This window comes from Propithecus coquereli, unplaced genomic scaffold (genome assembly GCF_000956105.1).
Source record: "Propithecus coquereli isolate 6110/MARCELLA unplaced genomic scaffold, Pcoq_1.0 Scaffold96, whole genome shotgun sequence".
Classification (NCBI taxonomy): Eukaryota; Metazoa; Chordata; class Mammalia; order Primates; family Indriidae; genus Propithecus; species Propithecus coquereli.
The window spans coordinates 85,758-104,635 of NW_012155951.1; the positions used below are offsets into that span (position 1 = coordinate 85,758).

At 51.1% G+C, this 18,878-nt stretch overlaps 1 protein-coding gene across 1 annotated transcript; it reads left to right on the forward strand.

Moving 5' to 3' along the window:
* The first annotated feature begins 292 nt into the window (after positions 1–292).
* Positions 293–18,529, forward strand: KEL (Kell blood group, metallo-endopeptidase). The gene is made up of 18 exons (XM_012665099.1): positions 293–364; positions 657–798; positions 998–1,174; positions 2,762–2,886; positions 3,224–3,370; positions 6,299–6,361; positions 6,449–6,637; positions 6,886–7,034; positions 8,197–8,326; positions 14,099–14,209; positions 15,373–15,471; positions 15,716–15,793; positions 16,242–16,342; positions 16,511–16,621; positions 16,770–16,837; positions 17,058–17,227; positions 17,571–17,666; positions 18,368–18,529. The coding sequence occupies exons 1-18, from the start codon at positions 341–343 to the stop codon at positions 18,527–18,529; spliced, it is 2,142 nt and encodes a 713-aa protein (XP_012520553.1). The 5' UTR covers positions 293–340.
* The last annotated feature ends 349 nt before the right edge of the window (positions 18,530–18,878 follow it).

Here is an 18,878-nt window from a genome sequence, read left to right on the forward strand (position 1 = left end):
CTGAGGCCCAGGTTGGGAGTTGGGGGTGGCTGTGGGCAAAAGCCCTGCCCCCACTGGAGAGGAGGGAGCAGAAAGGGGGAAGGAGGAGGCGGAGGTGATCAAAGAGGGAGGGGAGAAATGGCACCTCCGGGAGAGAGGTCCGCTCTGAAGCTCATCTGGGAACACAGCCCTGAAATAAAAAAGAGTGTGTGAGTGCAGGTGCGCTGTCAACTGGCCTGATGAAACTCTCTTTGATGCACCCTCTTCTTGAACCATCCTCTTCCTCCTTCCCCTCCACTCACTTCAGGAGGGTGAGGACAAAAGTGAGGAAGAGCCAAGGGAACCCAGCCGGGGCCCCCGAATGAGGACTCTCCAGAGCCAGGAGGTAAGTGACCTGGAATACCCCGATGTTGTCACCCCCGGCTCCAACATCTCACAAACACTCATCCCCTAATGGCCTGCTTTATCTTTACCCAACACGGAGACATTCTGTGCTTCCTCATCTCCCAGGGGCTACACAGGGTTGGTTTAGGAAGAATCGGGAGAGTTCTCTCTGGATAAAGGGATAACCTAGCACTAAAAGATGCATTTTCCCTCCCCTCCCCTCTTCTCCCCATCCTGCTCTCTCCACCCTGTCCACTTTGTGTTTTTCACCTCCTGGTTTCGCTCCTCTACAGAACTCTCCAGAAGAGAGGCTGCCCACAGAGTGGAGCAGGCTGGGGGCAATGGCCAGGCGGGCACTGATGACTGTCCTGCTCCTAAGCCTGCTCCTTGCTGCTTCTGTGTTTCTGTTGTACACCTTCCAGAACTGTGGCCCGAGTAAGATCCCGGGACCCCCACCCTAGTCACCATCCTGCTCCCTGGGCTCCTGCACCCACCCTGAGCCTCCGACCTCTTCCCGCCTGAATCCCAGCCATTCCCTCCTGCCAGCCTCTCCGTCCTGTCCTCCCACGTCCCCTGCCTGGCCCGGGGCCGCCCTGGCCTCTGCCCATCCTTTCCAGCAAGCATCTCCCCCCAGGCTCCTGTGAGACACCCGAGTGCTGGGAACTCCGGGCTCTTTACCTGGCCTCTGGGAACAGCAAGGTGGACCCCTGCACCGACTTCTTCAGCTTTGCCTGCGGAAAGGCCAACGAGACCAGCGATTCCGTCCAGGCCCTTGCTGAGGAGAACAAGAGGCGACTTTGGAGGATACTGGGTGAGGAGAGCAGGGTGGACGTTCCCGGGCACGGGGGTGCCTCTGAGCCCAGAACAAGCCCTACATGGCCATGGGGTGACTGCCTGGCCTTGCCTCTCTCCCAATGTCCCGTCACCTCAGTTGCCCTCTCCCTGCTTCCATCTCTCTTGACCCCTCTCTTGATCTTCTTTTTCTCATCCCCATCCTCCTTCCCCTTTGTTTATCTGTGATTACAAGTTCCTCCTTTCAATAAGCTCCATCTTCTTTGTTGTTTCCCCCAAGTTTTCAATTTCTACTCCAGGCATGGTATCTCCCTCCACTGCATCCCCTCAACACCCCTGCCCTTCAGCTCTTTCCTCCCCCACCCAGTTCCTGAGCTTCAGACCCTCTGGTCTCCCAGGCCTCTTTGTCCACATGGGGCCACACCCCAGATCTCTGCTCCCACAGGGTCTCTTGCTTCTCATTGGAAGCATGACCATGCCAGCAAGCTGAACTGGAGCAGATGGGAGGAGGGAGGGATGGCTGGAGACGGTGGAGGAAGGGAAGAGGCAGGGCGGTGGCATGAGAAGCCAGTGGGGCTACACCACTTGTGGTGTGGTGCGTGCAAAGGCCTGAGGGAGTAAATGTCACTGGGCACACCTGGTGTGCTGGAAGGCGTGGAAGTCATCTGGAAGGCAGATGGAGGCTGTGAAGGAGAGAAAACAGCCACCAGGACTGAGGAAGATCAGGAGGAGGAACGGAGGCTGTGTAGGAGGTTGGAAGTGGGTCCCAGGAAGCTGGCGGATGGTGCTGATAATTGGGGAACAAGAATACATGGGACAGGCACGCACTTCCAGTTCTCCAACACCAGGGATGTGTCAATGGCATCATTTGGAATCTGGGAGAAATGAATGTAGCCCTCTGCCTTCCTTTTCTGAAGGGGAAAGTGTGGGAGGTTGACTCTCTCTTGGCGGAAGCATATTTTCGGTTAAGGTACAGAGATGAAAAGGAAGAATATGCTTAGGAGAAATTTCATTGTCCACAGTGGAACAAAGAGATTTGGGGGGACTGAGGGGAAGCGTTAGATATCAGAGGGTGGGTGATGCAGAGGGGTGTGCATCTGATTACGGTAATGTCTTCATTTTCTGGGATCCATGGATGAGGAGTCTGGACTAGGGAGTCCTCCCCTGTTTCTTCCCTTGTTAAACCTTTGCTTATGAGTTTTCTTCTCTCCCATCCCTCTAAGTTCTCTAGTTTCCTGAATTTGTCAAATTTTTTCATTCATTTCTCTCCTACCTTCCATTTCTACCCCTTTTCTACCCAAATCCCACATGTTCTTCTTTTTCCCCTTTCTTCCAAGTCTTTTCCTTCCTGTTTTCTTTTCCACATTTTGTTTATCTTCCTCATTGTCTTCTTCTCCCTCTCCCTGCTTTTATCCTTCCATCAAGTCGATCCATTTCAAATTGGGCAGTCTTCTCATCTTTCTGATTTCCCTCACCTCTGTTCCTCCCCTTCCTTCCATATCCTGTGGAGTCGTCCCTTCTTTCCTGTGCACTCCCTGTCTCCCCGGCTCCCTGTTGTCACTAGACTGGTCTCCACTCCTTTAATTCTCCCATGCTTCCTTTCTAGAGGCCCAGGGCCCCTGGCACCCAGGTTCGGGGGAGGAGAAGGCCTTCCAATTCTATAATTCCTGCATGGACACACATGCCATTGAAGCCGCAGGGGCTGGTCCCCTCAGACAAGTTATTGAGGAGGTGAGAAAAGTTGGGATATCGACTTTTCTGGATGCATAACATATAGGACCAAGGCTTGCTTGGGGCTGCCATTTTTTTTTTTCTAGAGGATGGGTCTTCTTCCTAGGGATCCCAAAGTTCTAGGAGGGAGATGGAGCTAGAAATGGCAATGCCCTGTGGAAGTACCAGGACCTTGGGTGAAGGCAGAGAAGGAAGGATAGACGTGGAGCCCCAGAGAGATCAAAGGACTCAGGGCAGAGGTCAGGGGGTGGCAGCTCTTTGAGAAAGACAAGATCAAGACAGAGGGGCAGGGGGCTCGTGGATCCTATGCTCAGCCCTCCCCTCCTCTTCTTCCCAGCTTGGAGGCTGGTCCATCTCCGGTAATTGGACTTCCTTAGAGTTTAACCAAACTCTGACACTTCTCATGAGTCAATATGGGCACTTCCCATTCTTCAGAACCTACCTGGGACCTCATCCTTCCTCTCCACACAAGCCAGTCATCCAGGTGAGGGGCACACTGGCAAAAGCACAGGCGGGCCTGGACCTGCCTCAACTCTAGCCTATCACCTCTTAGAGGAAGGCTGCAGGTTGGGGAAACAGGGAAAACATGCAATATAGAGACCAGCCTTATCTTAAGGGAAAATTATTAATATGAGAGTTAAGAACACTAGGTGGGGGTGGGAAACGGAGCAGCAGGGCCAGTCCTGGGAGGATAGAAGTAATTCTGGTCTTCCTTCCTGCTGATCTGAATTAATGCCAGAGCCTCTTAACTAGTCTTCCTATCTCCAGCATTTCTCTCTTATTTACTCTTCATTTCTGACAACTTTCTAAACCAAGAGCTAACTGTGCTGTGTTGTTTATATCTAAATGCCTCCAGGTCATCAGGATCTAATCCCTGTTCCTTAGCAAAGCATTGCAAGTACTTTGTGAGCCGACCCCACACTTCTCCAGCCTTATCTCCTGCATGTCCCTCTTCCCCTGACACCCTAAGCCATGCTGACTCACTGGTAGCGCCAAGAATATTCCTCCGTTCTTTGCATATGCTGCTCCCTTTGCCTGCAACAATCCCCCGCACTCAGCCTGGAAGACTCTTCTATATTTTTCAAATGTTGGCTTTGGTTATTATCTCTTCCAGGAAGTCTTCATTGACATCCTAGCTATGAAATAGGTGAAGGCCTTCTCTCCTCCCTCCCATTTCCTCCCCCTCTCTGCATTTAACACTCTGTACTGAAGACTGTGAGCCTCCTCAGCCCAGGACCATACTTATGCACCTTTGTTCCTCAGGACCTAGCACAGGGCCAAGCAGCTAGAGGCCCACACCAGGTATTTATTGAGTGAGCAACTATTAATAAATAAGAACATTGGTGCCATTACTGTCGTGGTAAGCAATGTAATGCTATCTATGTATTTTGCCCCTACTCTCAAAAATTCCACAAAATTATAAGAGAATGAATATACAAGAAGAACTTGTCATCACTATGAGGCATTCTAAAATTCAGTTCTAAAAAGTGTGCTCAGGAGTTTACCTGGTGTGGCTCGTAGGGGTCAGTTAAGATCTGAAGCAGCTAAAGAAAGGCTGAGCAAGGAGAGAGCGTGAGCTGAGCCTGGAAACACAGTTGGCTCACGCAGGTGAAGGCAGAGGTGGAGCTGTCCTCATTAAAAGGGCTGTAGGGAAATCCTGCACCCAGGGACGAACGTGGAATGGTGTGACTTCTCTGTTGGGTCCGTGAGGAGACAGGTCTGTTTAACTGAGGACTTGGGGCTGGGGGATGGTGAAGTAAGGCTGATGACATGGGTTGGGCCTGATTAGTTCTGGCCTAAGAAGCCAAACAGAGGTGATAACTTTTGACATTAATAGAAAAAAAAAAAAAACAGAAAACCAGCTACTGAGGCCAAATATTATGGTAGTTGTGCATAGAGCTCATGGTGAGTTAGCAGGTCAGCCTAGGGGCCCTAAAGAATCTAAATGAACACCCTGAGGTCCTGCGGTAGGGGTAGAAGTGGGAAGGAAGAACAGGCATAGGATTTAGGCAACTTCATCCTAGTGGTGACGGTGTTTCTAGAGGACTTTGTGACTGATTGAATATAAATGAGGGAAACAGAGGAATCACAAAATGATTTGATGGGAGTGGGAGGAGGGTGGTTACTGTCCATCAGCTTGTGCCTAGACGGACTCTCGGGGAAAGAACAGGTGGAAAGGATGGATGGGGCAGGAGCACCCCAAGGAGGGGCCGGGAACAGAAGGGAGAGAGAGAGTAGGAGCATGCAGAGAGGAGGGAACTGGACCCACAAGGACAGGCCATAGAGGAAAGGGGAGGAACACCAGGAAGGAGGGGTTTTCTCGGACTCCAGAGATTTCCAAGCTCGGAGAATGAGGAATGAGATAGTTTCCCAACAGTTGTGGAAATGGACTCATACTGTATGGAGTGAGATAAGGAAGCTGAAACAATGCACATGGATGCCTTTTGTTCCCTAAACTTTGGACATAAAATGTGACAAAAGGGTCAAGTGAAAGTTTTTTTAGGATGAGGGAAAGGTATATAGCTCAAGGTGGGAGTGGAATATTGAAATTGGAGGAGGTGAAAGAAAGCATGGAAGCAAAGATCTTCAGAACAGAATCATGGGCTGAGCAGGGCCAGAGCTCAGGTGAGGTGTGTGCAGCATCTCAAGAAGGACCTTAAGAAGGTCCCCAAAACTCAGTGTCAAGAGAAATAGTATTTTAGTGAATATCCCTAAAAAATCAAAAGCAATGCAAAAATCCATAATGTATAAAATATCAAATTTTTGTTCATCGTGGATTGTTTTTCTGGAAAAAGGTCATACTTTTTTTTTTTTCAAAATGTGACAAAACTCTATTGTAAACCTTTGTTAAACATTTACAATTTTTTTCAAAATGAATCAGAAATACACTGAGGACTTTCTTGAACACATCCATAGTTTTTTCAAAATGGATCAGAAATACGGGTTGATTTTTTGGGGGAAAAAAGTCCATGATAAGCAAGGTTTTGAGATCTTATTTATCATAGATTCTTTTGTATTAATTTTTAAATATTATTTAATTTTTAAATATTAATTACAATATTATCTTGATTACTGAGTTTGGGGTACCTCTTAAATTTTGCACCTGAGATGGGCGCCTCTCCTCCCTTGTCCTAGCCCTGGCCCTGGTACAAGGGGTGGGTCCCTTCAGGATGCCAGTTATTATGCTTCTCTCCTGCTAAGCATCCCCAAGCTTGTTAATACTCACTGTCCCGCCATATTTGCATGTCTGGACTCTTCCCCTGGTGCCCCTCGGCCCCCACTCTCACTCCTTCTCTATGTGCTCTGCATGCCCATGTCCTGTGGCCATCTTCCACGGAACACTCCCTAGCTCCCATACCACCCTCTCTGCCCCCCATGCTCCCCACCTCTCTCCAGCCTCTCTTGTGTCCAGATAGACCAGCCAGAGTTTGATGTTCCCCTCAAGCAAGAGCAGGAACAGAAGGTCTCTGCCCAGGTAAGGTGGTATGGACGAAGGCCCTGCCCTCTGAGGCCAGAAGGGCAGGAGTCTCCAGAACCCGTGACCGAGGTTGCCCTTCCCCAGATCTTTCGGGAGTACCTGAGTTACCTGAACCAGTTGGGAACCTTGCTCGGTGGGGACCCAAAGAAGGTGCAAGAACATGCCTCCTTGTCTATCTCCATCACGTCACGCCTCTTTCAGTTTCTGAGGCCCCTGGAGCAGCGGCAGGCACAGGGAAAACTCTTCCAGACAGTCACTATTGACCAACTCCAGGTGCCTTGAATGGGGGATTGGAGGATTGTGAGCACAAGGGTCTCCCACCCAAGCTTCTCTTACCTCCTTTTCTCCTTCCTCCTAGTGCCTTAACTCCTGACTCCTTTCCACCCCGGACTCTCTAGGGCCTCAGGCCCCTTCTCCAACCAGCCCCTTCCCTTCTTTCTCTCAAGCCCAAGAGGAAGCCCTTTCCCCTTCCTTCTCTCCTCTTTTCCTTTCCCCCCTCAGCTTTGTGTCCCTCCTCTAAGGAAATGGCCCCTGCCATCGACTGGTTGTCCTGCTTGCAAGCAACATTTGCACCGATGCCCCTGAGCCCCTCCCAACCCCTCGTGGTCTACGACCTGGAGTATTTGAAAGACATGTCACAACTGGTGGAAGAGCTGGTGTTGACTCAGAGGTTTGCCTTGGGTGGGATTGGGGAGGCCATGGAAATGGAAGGACAGTCTGAGGACCCGTAGGACTCAGGGACCCGGGAGATCTTGGGGAATGCAGGCTGGTGAGGGCCTCCCAGGGTGATGAGAGGGTCCCGCTCTCTGTGGGGCAGGGAGGGGTGGGTGGGAGAGGAGAGGGGGTGGGGGAGAGAAGAAGGATGCGAGGCTTGGGAGCACACACACCAAGTGAAGGGTCCAGGGTCAGCCAAGACATGGGGGCTGCTGGGCACAGCAGCCTGTAGGGAGCCTCTGAGCTCCAGGATATGCTGGAAGGTCAGATATGGGACATCTGAGGGTGTTTGTGTCTCTTCGGCAGCTGAGGGCTGCAGGCAGGAGGAGCAGGCCCATGAGCTGGGGAGGTGGAGGTGGTGAAGGCTGCAGCTACTCCCAGGAAAGAAAGCTGGGGAGCGGGGACATTTCTCAGCTGTGGGGAGAGGATTCTGGAGCCCTTGCTGGAAAGAATATCTAAGACCACTTCTGCTGGGATCAGGAAGTCATCAGGGATCAGGGTGGGGCACATAAGCAGTTCTACATGAGTGGTTCTACACTGGGCTCCCGGCCTCCCAGGATACTGTGTGGCCACCGCCCAAAGCCAGCAGCTCCTCCCAGGGGCTTGGACTCAAGGCCCTTCTTCATCATAAATCAGTGGCAGCAACATCTGGAAATCGTTTTTGAGGGAGGCAAACAACCACTCATGGGTAATGAGCAGGTTTACATGAGGGTCTGGTGTAGCTCTGGTAAGGGAATGACCAGAGGGACACAGAGGAGTCACTGAGCCCAGCTGTGCAGTGATTAAGAGATGCATGTGTGGATGAGCTGAGATTTCTTGGTCATGGAGGTAGATGGATCTGTTTCATTACATCTGAGCCCAGCCTTCGTCCAGCCCAGGGCCTTCTTTCCCTGTGACCTTGAAGGTTTCCTCTTTATCTAGTTCCTTCAGTCATTCCCCAATGCCTCCCCCAACTCACTGCAAGAAAAGCTCTTCTTGACTTGCTTGCATGTCCAGACAGGTATTCTTTATAAACACAGAGAAGGAGCTGCCTTGGGAAGTATCAGGGTGACTTGTACAAGGAGGCTTTTCTTGGGGCATCCCTGGAACCCTTATGTGGGTCTCTTTTGTCTCCATAGGGACTTTCTGCAGAGCTACATGATCTTGGGACTGGTGGGGACACTTTCTCCAGCCCTGGACAGTAAATTCCAGGATGCACGCAGAGAGCTGAGCCAGAAACTTCGAGAGCTGACAGAGCAACCACCTGTGGTGAGGAGCAGAGTGGGTGTATTTTTCCACGTTGGGGGCTAGAAGAGTATCTTCTCCTTTGAGGAGTGAATGTTGGCATGTCTCTATCAGGGAGAGGGGCGTGATGGTAGATGCTCTCCATGGAAGCAGGCAGATTGGACAGATGAGGCTTCACTTGAGAACCAAGGTACCAGGTGCCAGACCTTCAGGAATACATCTCTTGGCCTGGCCACCTCTCTGGCCTCTTACTGAATGTTAGAGTTTAATTATACTACTCTGAAGTTATCAAGGACTGCTCTTCCTTTGTCATGAGTCTTACACTATTTTCTCTTATCCTGAGTTCTATGACCTGGATCTAGAGCTTGGCATTTTCTGGGATGAGAAGCACATGTGGTCTTCCCTCTGTTTCGGCGATTCCATGTTTTATATTCAAAGATGCTTTATAAAGAGGCCATCCTGATATCCAGGGGGTTCTGTTGGGCCATACATGGGCTTTGTGGTGCAGACTCTGATATATCTGTGCAGAGTGCTGGGTAGTAAATGCACTTCACTACCCAGAGTCTACTTATAACATAAGATGCAGAGATGCTTCTTCACCGAGAACCTTCAAATCCTAAGTCAGATCTCCAAATACAAACAGAAGTGTCTCGTACATTGGATACAACCTCAGTGAAGGCCTCAATTGAATCTTGAAAATCACTGGGATTTCTTAGTAATTTGTGGACCATTTCTCTGCCTTGGAGAAACTGTCCTCTTTGGCAACCTGAAATGTCTGTGGAATTCAGAGAAGAAAAAGGTATTCACAGAGACTAAAATGTGGTTACTGCTTATTGAGAGCTTATAATGTGCTAGACATTTCTTAAGTCCTTTAGATCTATTAGCTGGTTTAATCCTCACAATTCCTTGAGGTACCATGGATACCATTTTGTCCCTGTTTTAAAGATGGGGAAACCCAGGCACAAAGATTAAAGAGCTTACTCAAGGTACTATAGCTAGTAAGTTGGTAGATCAAGGATTTGAACTCTGGCTGCAGGGTCTGTGTGTTTGTTCATTGTACCAAAAAGCATTACTCCTTAGAGCCCTCACCTCAAGTCCCAGGAAGCTTCTGCCCAACTTTTCTCTTGCTTCAGATTAGGCAGAACAGAGCCCCAAGTTCTCTTGGTTGGGGTTGCCACGAAATCACTGGTGACAAACAGCTTCCTATAAATCCCAGCACCATGGCCCGATGGCACTTCTCGAAGGGTGTAAGACTGCAAATGTTGGGTCTTACCTAAAGAGTGTATAATAGAAGCCTTATACATCCTGAAGTCCTTCTCTTTTCCATTAAGCTACATAATTGACCTTGAGCTTAAAAGCTGAGTCAAGCTCTGTCAACAAATAGTTACGTTGTTGAGAAGCCACTTAACCTTTCTGGAACAACAGGATAAAATATGACACAGAGCAATAATGATAATAGCTGATATACATTGAGTAGTCACAGTCTGTCGGCACTTAGCATACATTATTTTATTTAATCTTCCAGAAACACTTGGAGGTTAGGCTCAGAAAGGCCAAGGTACTTTCCCAAGACCATACTGCTCATAAGTAAAGGAACAGACTCAAAAACAGATCTGTTTGGCTCACGAAGTCATGTTTTTAACCACACCCTGTCCAGGATTGAGAAATAAGTGGCTGTTACAAATCAGGGATTAGTAAACCTTTCTATTGAGAGCAAGGAAGTAAATGTTTTTGGCTGTGCGGTGTGTGCCACAGCCACTCAAGTAGGTCTTTGTAGCACAGAAGCAGCAGTGAATGGGCATGGCCATGTTCCTAGAGAACTCAGGTTTGCACAACAGACTGCTGGGGTTCCCCAGAGGGAGAGACCAAGGAGCATTTGAATGATCAGTGGGATTTCTATGTGGGACGTAGAACAGAGGCAGTGTCTAGAGAGATGAAGGAGTTCTCTGACACCTCATTGGGATGGGGCATGAGGCAGGCTGGCTAAAACTGCGTGCATATGAGGACCCTCCTGGTGGCTCTGGCTGAGGCGAGATGAGCAGGCTTGCAGGGCAGGCCGTGCCCACCACTGCAGCTGGAGTGTCCCCCACACCAAGTGTTTGACAATCAGCAAGGAGGCCAGGGCACCAGGAGCAGAGTGGACGGGATAATAGTGGAGAGGACACGAGAGCAGGAAGGAGAGGACCACATGGGATCTGGTAGGTCACTGTAGTGACTTGTGCACTTCTCCGCAGGAAATGGGGACGTGCAGAGGGATTTACCGATTTTATGTTTTAAAAGAACATGTTATAAGGTTAGCAGTGGGATCTCCTGACTGATGTGTGATGTCGGAGGAGGTGTGGAGTCAACGACACCACCAAGGTTTTGGCCTTGATTTGATCATACTCTATGGTTCTATCGAATGGTCACTAATTACAGACCGCTGACCATATTCTCCTGAATGAATTCTAATTTCTATCCTTTTCTTAAAAAGACTGCTAAACCTCATTATCTGACTGTCTTTGGTTAGTTGGTTCTGAATATAGGTATAGTCACTGAAAAGGGCTTTCTCTTAGGAAACTTGGGAAGCTGGGTTTGGGGAAGTAAAAGAAGAACTTCACATTTGTGCTGATTAAATGTGAACTATTTATATTCAGTCCAACATCCCAATTTATTCAAGTCACCTTAACCTCTTTTTTAGTCATTCACTAGGCCATCCGTGGGTCATGTGCACTTTTGTCCAGCGTGTCTCGGCGCAGACTACTGTTAAGATCCTGAAGGGGGAAGGGCAGTGGATCAGGTTATTGAAGACTTAGCTATAAATTTATCCATTCGTTTAGCAACAAGTATTTTTGGAGCACCTCCTATAGTCCAGATACTTCTCTAGGCACTTGGGATATGGCAGTGAAAAAAATAGACAAATGTCTCTGCCTCAGACATATGTTTTAGTGAAGGAAGAAAGTTAATAAACTAAATGAAATATGTTAGGTAGTGTTATGAAGGAAAACAATGGAAGATGAGGAACAGGGTTGCTAGGTGAGGAGTAGGTACGGTTCCCAGTAGGAAGGGCTGGCCAGGCCATATGAACTTGGAGTCATTCATCAATGATGTTTCGTCATGGTGCAGCCAAAGGAGACTCCATTTAAATCATGCTATCATTCAACATCAATTTCTCCTTCAAATTTACTAGGACTTAATCTATACCAAATGCCTCACATAAATCAAGAGAATGCCAGCAGAGTGAGGCAGTACTTTAGAATATGCAGAGTCCTTTCAGGGTATTATTTCACCTGATCCTCTCATCTGGGAGGAAGGTAGAACTGATAATATTTTCATTTTGATAGCTGGCATAGCTGAAGCACAGGGGTTTAAGTTCATAATCTACTCTTAGTAAAAGTTGAGTACTCTGTTCCGTGGTTGTATGCTGGTGGCCCTTAAGGATGAATTTAGTCTATAGATGTGTTTTGTCAGTCTTCAGAGTCTTTTGCAAACTTTGAATTAATCATCAACACTCAAAAATTAGGAGATGGCATGCCAGTGTTCAGATTTGCAGCCTCCGTGTGTGTGAAGCTCAGAAAGCATAGGGCCAGCCTCCTCCATGGCAGCCACTGACTACCGCTCAATGGTGCATGGCCCAGATTTAAGTTAGTGGCTTCTGGTCCATTGTGTACCCCAGTTTGATGAGCCTTTTAATCAGAGGAATTGTTATCATTTTGGCTTTATTTGTCCTCTGTGATCCCACCATGGACAGCCCTTAGTAGTTACCCATTATTTTCCAAGTGTTCAAAAACTGTCCATTTAATGATTCATTCTAGAAATTTTGTTTAGAAATTAACATTAAAGATCTCGGAAATCTACTTTCACCCTGTGGAAAATTGGTCAAATTCTTGCTTCCCTCCAGACTCTTAGAATTTTTCCTAGTATTTGTCATTTCTCAAATATTTTTATTCCTGGTTCTGAGGTCATATTTGCAACTTTTTTGTTTTTGGTGCCCTAAAATTAATCCACTAAACTTCATTATCTTGGGTTTGAAGTATTTCTTCCATCCTTCATGTTTTGGAGATTTTTTGCCTTTAATTCTATTTCTTTCTCTCTCTTTTTAGTGCTCTCTTTCCCATCAATGTGGTAGACACTGTCATTCCACATCTGGAGAGAGCTGCAGCGGTAGTCTGAGGTGGCCTCTGTATTCTCCGGTGGTTAGGTACCCGGGCAGAGGATGTTGGAGGAATGGTCGGGCCCCAGAGGAGGAGAACAGGAAAGAACTCAGGAAGCAGGGGTGTGAAGAGGGCAGGCCCATCCACACTATCAAGCTCACAGCTCACATGGGCTCCCCCCTGCCATTGCTGCTGCCCCAGGCGTGGCCACCGTTGCTGAGAGGCAGTCCCAGAGCCAAGCTTGTCAGCTTGTCGGGAGGGAGGAGGATGCTGACGGTGGCTGGCAGAGCCCCTGCTTGACCCAGTTGCTGCTATCAGACCCAGATTTCCTCCCACTTCCTGTTTGCTGTTCACATTTGGGTTTCAGAGCTCCAACTAACACCACGGAGAGAGTCTGAGCCCCTTCTCCTCATGAGAGAAGAGACTAACAGATCTCATGGTGCAGGCACTAGAACACACAAATGTGGACAGCCGGGTTTGGAGCAACCTCCAAAATGATAAACTCTGTAACCGGTGGGCCCAGCAGTCTCTCTCTCAGTGACCACCAGCCTGGCCTCCAGTTTCTGTTCCTCTAGTGGGTGCTCGTAGGCTCCCTCCCAGACCTTAGACCCGCCCAGCCCGCGCTGAGGGCACAGGGGCAGCCTTCCTACCTCCCCTCCGCAGATCTTGGGCGGTAAATAAATGAGGGGAATAAAGTCTTGTGGCTCCATTCTGCCCCTGGCCCACAAGCAGTGTATTATCTGGTTTCTATGAGCTTCCTCAGGCCAGCTGCCTACTCCTCACCCCTGGCTCCGCGCGGGCTTCTCTGTTCAGCCTGTGTGCACCTGTGTCATCTCTGGCCTCCCCCCTTGGCCAGCTCTTCAAAGCCACTCAAGCCTTTCCCCACATCGCTCTCTTATGTTTCTCCTTCTCTGGGTCCTGCTGCGGAAAAGCACCTCAGTTGCCGCTGCCCTCCGCCCCCCAGTGTTTGCCTCCGCGCCTCTGCGGTGAAAGCCCCCAGCTTCTCGTCCTGCCCCCCTCCCTGATTTGGCCGAAAGACTTCTAGTTCTCCGAATTCACATGCTTAGTCTTGGCTTTTGTCCTCCTCTCCTAGCAAACAATGTGGCATGTAAAACCCAGTTTTACTCTGGCAATTTCCTTCTGTTCAAGATCCTACAGTAGGATGCCCAGACTCCTGCTTGGAGGGTGGGTGAGGCTGACGGCGGGTGACAGAGTTACTGTCTCCATCTTCTGTGTTGGGCAAAGAAGCGTGGGAGGGTGGGTGTCATTGCTGGGACCTGGGAGCGGAGCGTGCGGTAGTGGGACGGGTGGGCGGGAGGCGCACCTGCCGGAGTAAGAGGTCTGGCTTCTCGTCCTCTCCCTGCCAGGAGCTCTTCAGTCCTCTAGGACGATGACTCCCCCAGGCCTCGCTGTCACATTCAGTAGGCATAAACGTGGAGGATTTGCTCAGCCAGGCTCCCGAGACTAACCCTGGAGGAGGCCGGAGGCCCTCTTGCTGAGTAGCACTGTGTGTCACCCAAAGGGATAATAAACCGAGATAGAACCCAGAAAATCCAGTTGAGAGAACACCTCTGGGGATGAAGACCTAGAGAAGATTGGTCTGGGAGGCAGATGAGGAGAGCACCGTGGACAGAAGGCACTCACTGCAGCTCTGTCTCCGTAGTCTGCCCGCCCTCGATGGATGCAGTGCGTGGAGGAGACAGGCACCTTCTTCCAGCCCACCCTGGCGGCCTTATATGTTCGAGAGGCCTTTGACTGGAGGACCCGAAGTGCTGTATGTAAGGGCTCTCCCAGCCCGTGTCCCTCCACCCCTTCCCGCCCAACTGCCCTTCCTCATTCTGTGGACTTTGCCCTTCTCGGTGGTCTGTGTGGTTGGGGACTCTGGCAGTCCCAGACAGAGAGTCCACAGAGCAAGAGGACCCGAAGAACTGCTCCAGCCCCAGGGTGAGCACCGCTCAGCTACGGGCCACAAAGTCTCCCCAGCATGCACTAGCTCGGACGGGTCACCCAGCTCTCCTGGTCTCATGCTGCTTCAACCGTAAAATGAGAAAATCGAACTCTGTGACCTCTCAGGCTCCTCCCTGCTTACCTAAGATTTTTTAACGGCACATGAACTGACATGAGAATGGGATGACATAATCTTGAGGGCAAATAAGTAACCACCGAATATTCTGAGTGCCTACCACCTGCCTGGGACTTTTGTAAGCACTTTGCATGAATGACTTTATTTAATTCCTAATATCCTCCTAATTTTGTAGAAGAGAGAACCGAGGCACAGAGAGGTTGAGTGACTTGCCCAAGGTCACACAGCTGCCAAATAGCAGAGTTAGGATTTGAACTCAGGCCGTCTGATGCCAGAGCCAAGTCTCCTGATGTTGTCATTCATCTTCCTCAGCAATGTGTATAAGGAAGGGTATATATACACCAGGTGGTAGACAGCTGGACAAGCAGTGACTACACACTCAGGTTGGGAAGCTCGAGGGCTCAGGAAGAGGGAGAGAGAGTGAATATCTTAAGAAGGTGTGAGGTGAAGGCCCACAAGATCAGAGAAGGGAGGGACAGCCCTCTTCCTCCCTCTGCGTTCTGAGTGGTTTGCCTGGCTCCAAGAGTAAGGACGGTGTCTCTCTCCCCCATCAGGCTGAGATCTCCCTGTGGAAAGTAAGTGTCTCCCTGGTGGACCCTCAGGGCCGGCCGGCTCGCACCTTCCCTCTCTGTACTTGGCACTGCCTTTCCTGCTCTGCAGATCTTCGCACCCTGGAGAGCTGTGGTCACCTGGGAGGTGTCCTTACCACCCTATCTTTCTCAGCTCTCCCCCTTTCTCTGACAGGCAGCCCAGGAAGCTCCCTGGGGCCAAGGCCTCTTCCTCAGGTCAGGTGCGCAGGCAGGGCCGGCTGAGGCCCTGAGCCTGTTCTCCTGTCCCCGACCTCACTCCCACAGGCCATGGAATTATTCACGGCCATCAGGGACACCCTGGTCACTCGCCTCAGACGGCTTCCCTGGATGAATAGGGAGACCCAGGAGGAGGCCCAGGACAAGGTCAGGCTGGGTGTAAGGGCCAATGTGGGAGCGGTGGGGGGTGGTTAGAGTAGTGGACCAAGCCAGATGGGGACTGGAGGAGAGCGCCAGATGCCAAGGGCACATGCCAAGCGTAAAGGCCAGTGTGCTGCACACACAGCCTGGAGACAGCAAGGAAGGCTGGAGCAGGGCGGCCAGCAGGAGAACTTGCCTCCAGTGGACTGGGCACAGCTGGGCTCTTACCACCTTTTGTGTCTCTCTCCAGGTCACCCAACTGCAGGTGGAGATGGGGGCCCCAGAATGGGTCCTGGAGCCAGAGCTGGCCAGACAAGAATACAGTGATGTGGGTCCCTGAGCTTCCCATCTTTTCTCAGTCCTTGCCTTCTTTCTCCTCACTTCACTGGCCCTCCTGAGTGTCTGCCAGATGGTCGGTTTGCCCCGGGTGATTCTAACCAACCCCTTCCTTGCCCTGGTGCCGGCCGGGCTTTCTGGGGGAATGTCCACACTGTATGTCTTGCTGGCAAAAGAATAGAACATTTTCAGGTCACGACGTGTGTGTGCACACATGCCTGCGTGCATCCCGTGACTTGCCTGAGTGTGTCTTATGTGCTGATACGTGTAAAGCCCGTCTGCCCCAACACGTGCTGAGGCCACTGGGCTGGCCTCTGCAATCTGCGGATGCCCGTGTGTCAGGGCTCGCCTGTTTGTGTTCGAATGTATCTGTCAGCATATGTCAGTGTGCGTCTCTATTTGTCTCTGTGTACTCAAGTCACCTCCTGCCTCCTCCCCAGATACAGCTTGGACCTAGCTTCCTGCAGTCCGTCCTGAGCTGTGCCCGATCCCTTCAAGCCAGAACTGTCCGGAGCTTCTTACAGCCTTTGCCCCACCACAGGTGTGAGAGCAGGGGAGACACAGACACTCCATCCCGGAGATATCTACCCACGATTAGGAGGAATGGAAGCCAGGGCAGGAACAGGGGCAGTAGTTGGGAGGGACGTGTATGTCTGGGGGTGGGAGGGCAATAAATGGTGGCACTTGTATGTATGTGCTCTTTCCCCAGATGGAAAATGTCCCCCTGGGCTGTCAACGCTTACTACTCAATACCTGACCATGTGGTGGTCTTCCCAGCTGGACTCCTCCAGCCCCCATTCTTCCACCCTGGCTACCCCAGGTAGGAGGATTCTGTGAGGGTGGGCAGAGAGTTTCCCAAGAGGGGTTGGCAGGTGTTATTTTAATATGATGGATAGGACTTGTGGTTGGAGAATTGAGGTAAAAATTACTGAGGGCATCTAGGGGTAAGACGAGCCCCTGTCTCCTAGAGCCGTGAACTTTGGCGCTGCTGGCAGCATCATGGCCCACGAGCTGTTGCACGTCTTCTACAAGCTCTGTGAGTAACAGGGCCACCGGGAGGTAGGGCATGGGGAACCCAAGGGAAGGTCCAAAGGGAGGCCTGGGGGGAGAGGGAGGTAATTTGAGGCCTCTGGATGGGACAGTCCTGGAAACTTTGCATCGTTCCTGGGAGCCAGGTCAGTCTGCGGCACGCCCCACATCCGCACCCCACGAGCACCACCTCTCACCTGTGCATCCTCTTGCCCCATTTTCGACAGTGCTCCCCGGGGGCTGCCCAGCCTGTGACACCCATGCGCTGCAGAGGGAGCTGCAGTGCCTGGAGCGCCATTATGCTGCCTTCTCATCTCATGGCAGAAGCTCCTTCAATGGTTCTGGCACATTCCTGGAGAACGCAGCAGACGTGGGCGGGCTGGCCATTGCACTGCAGGTAGCCGGGGGCTGCCGTCTGTTTTCACTGGCAGGCTGGAAACCCTGCCCGCAAGGTTTCCTTCCACCATCCCTCACACAAACAGACTGGCATAGCTTTCTGCCCTCACGTCCCTGCCGAACAGATGGCAACTTGGGGATCCCGTTCCCACCCCGTAAGTCCCCGTTTCCTAGGACAGTTATAAGTCTGCTGGCACGTACCCTTTTCTCTGGCCTAGACCATTGTGTCAGGCTGAACCAGTGAAGAAGGCCAAGGACTGGCTCTGGGTCCCTGGAGGGCAGTGGACTTTCAGGTGGCCTCAGGTCTGGAGGCTGAGGGCACTCTCCACCCCGCCCCTGTCCAGGCATACAACCAGAGGCTGTTCTGGCACTACGGGGAGACCACCCTGCCCAGCCTGGACCTGAGGCCCGAGCAGATCTTCTTCCGAAGCTACGCCCAGGTAGGCAGTGCCTGCCTCCCACCAGAGCTTACACCGACCCTAACGCTGAAGTTCGCAGAACTTCCCCTCCCCCAAACTCCCTCCCAAATGCCCTAGCCCTCTGCCACGTATGTCCCCACTGTCATCCTTCCTCACTCCCCCTCGGAATCATCCTTCAGATTACTGCGTTTTCTTCCATCAAATTGAGCCCCCCACCCCCACTCAAAATGTAAACAAAACTCTACTCCCAGGTCTCTCCATGAGATGAGCCCAATTTTTTTCTTCTCTCATGCACTCAAACTACAGATGCCTTAAAAATGAGCCTGCCACAGGCTGACTGTATACACACTCCTCTTCAGACACTCCACCCCCAAGTGCAGTGCCAACCTGACATAACCCCTTAAGCACCCTGTGCTGCCTAGACGACCCAGTCCCCAATTCCTCAGCACCCTGAAGCCCTCCTCCCAGAGCTGTTCCATCAGGCCCCACCTCCCGGTCACTGACAGACGGTGTCATTACACAGCCAGGCCCTCCCTCCGACCCCTATGCCCGGATTAGATGACCTACAATTGGTAGATCCTTCAGGTGGCCCTTGAAGCACTTTACTCCCTGTCCCCCCTCTCTCTGCCCTTCCCAGTCACCCCGTGTTACCAGATCAGCCTTGTCCTGCAGACCTCACTCACAACCGGCCCTCCTCCCTCCTTGACCCTCTTCCTGCCCAGGCCATGTGCAGAGGGCACAGCTCCCAGGACTCCCAACGCACACACAGCCTTGGCCCCCTTCGAGTCCACGGGCCCCTCAGCAACACCCCAGCCTTTGCCAGATATTTCCGCTGTCCACGTGGAACCCTCCTGAACCCTTCCAGCCGCTGCCACCTCTGGTAACCTGGCTGCCAAAGAGACCACAACACAGATGCATCAGTATCTCCCTGGCCCGATCCATGGAATCAGGCCAATAGCTCCTTTCCCCTTCCGTTCCAGAAATAAAAGCTGGCACTTGGCTTCTGCCTGTCTCTTAATGACTCTTTCCTGCTAGGATCTATGGCTAGAAGTCAGAAACGGTAATGGGGAAAAATGCCTAGAAGTCAGAAAAGATAAGAGGGGGGAAATGCCAAAAATATCCCATGGACAAAAGAAAAAGGAGGAACCAAGGACGGGTGACCAGGTAGGTCTGAAGGTTGGGCAGTTAAACAGCCCAGCTGGAGACAGAGGGCTTGGGTCTCAGAAAGCTGCT

Coding starts and splice junctions, on each gene's coding strand:
- KEL (XM_012665099.1), top strand. CDS start 341: ATGAGGACTCTCCAGAGCCAGGAG. Junction 16,343..16,510: donor CAGCCTTTGCCCCACCACAG/GTGTGAGAGCAG, acceptor CTCTTTCCCCAG/ATGGAAAATGTCCCCCTGGG. Junction 16,622..16,769: donor TTCCACCCTGGCTACCCCAG/GTAGGAGGATTC, acceptor CCTGTCTCCTAG/AGCCGTGAACTTTGGCGCTG.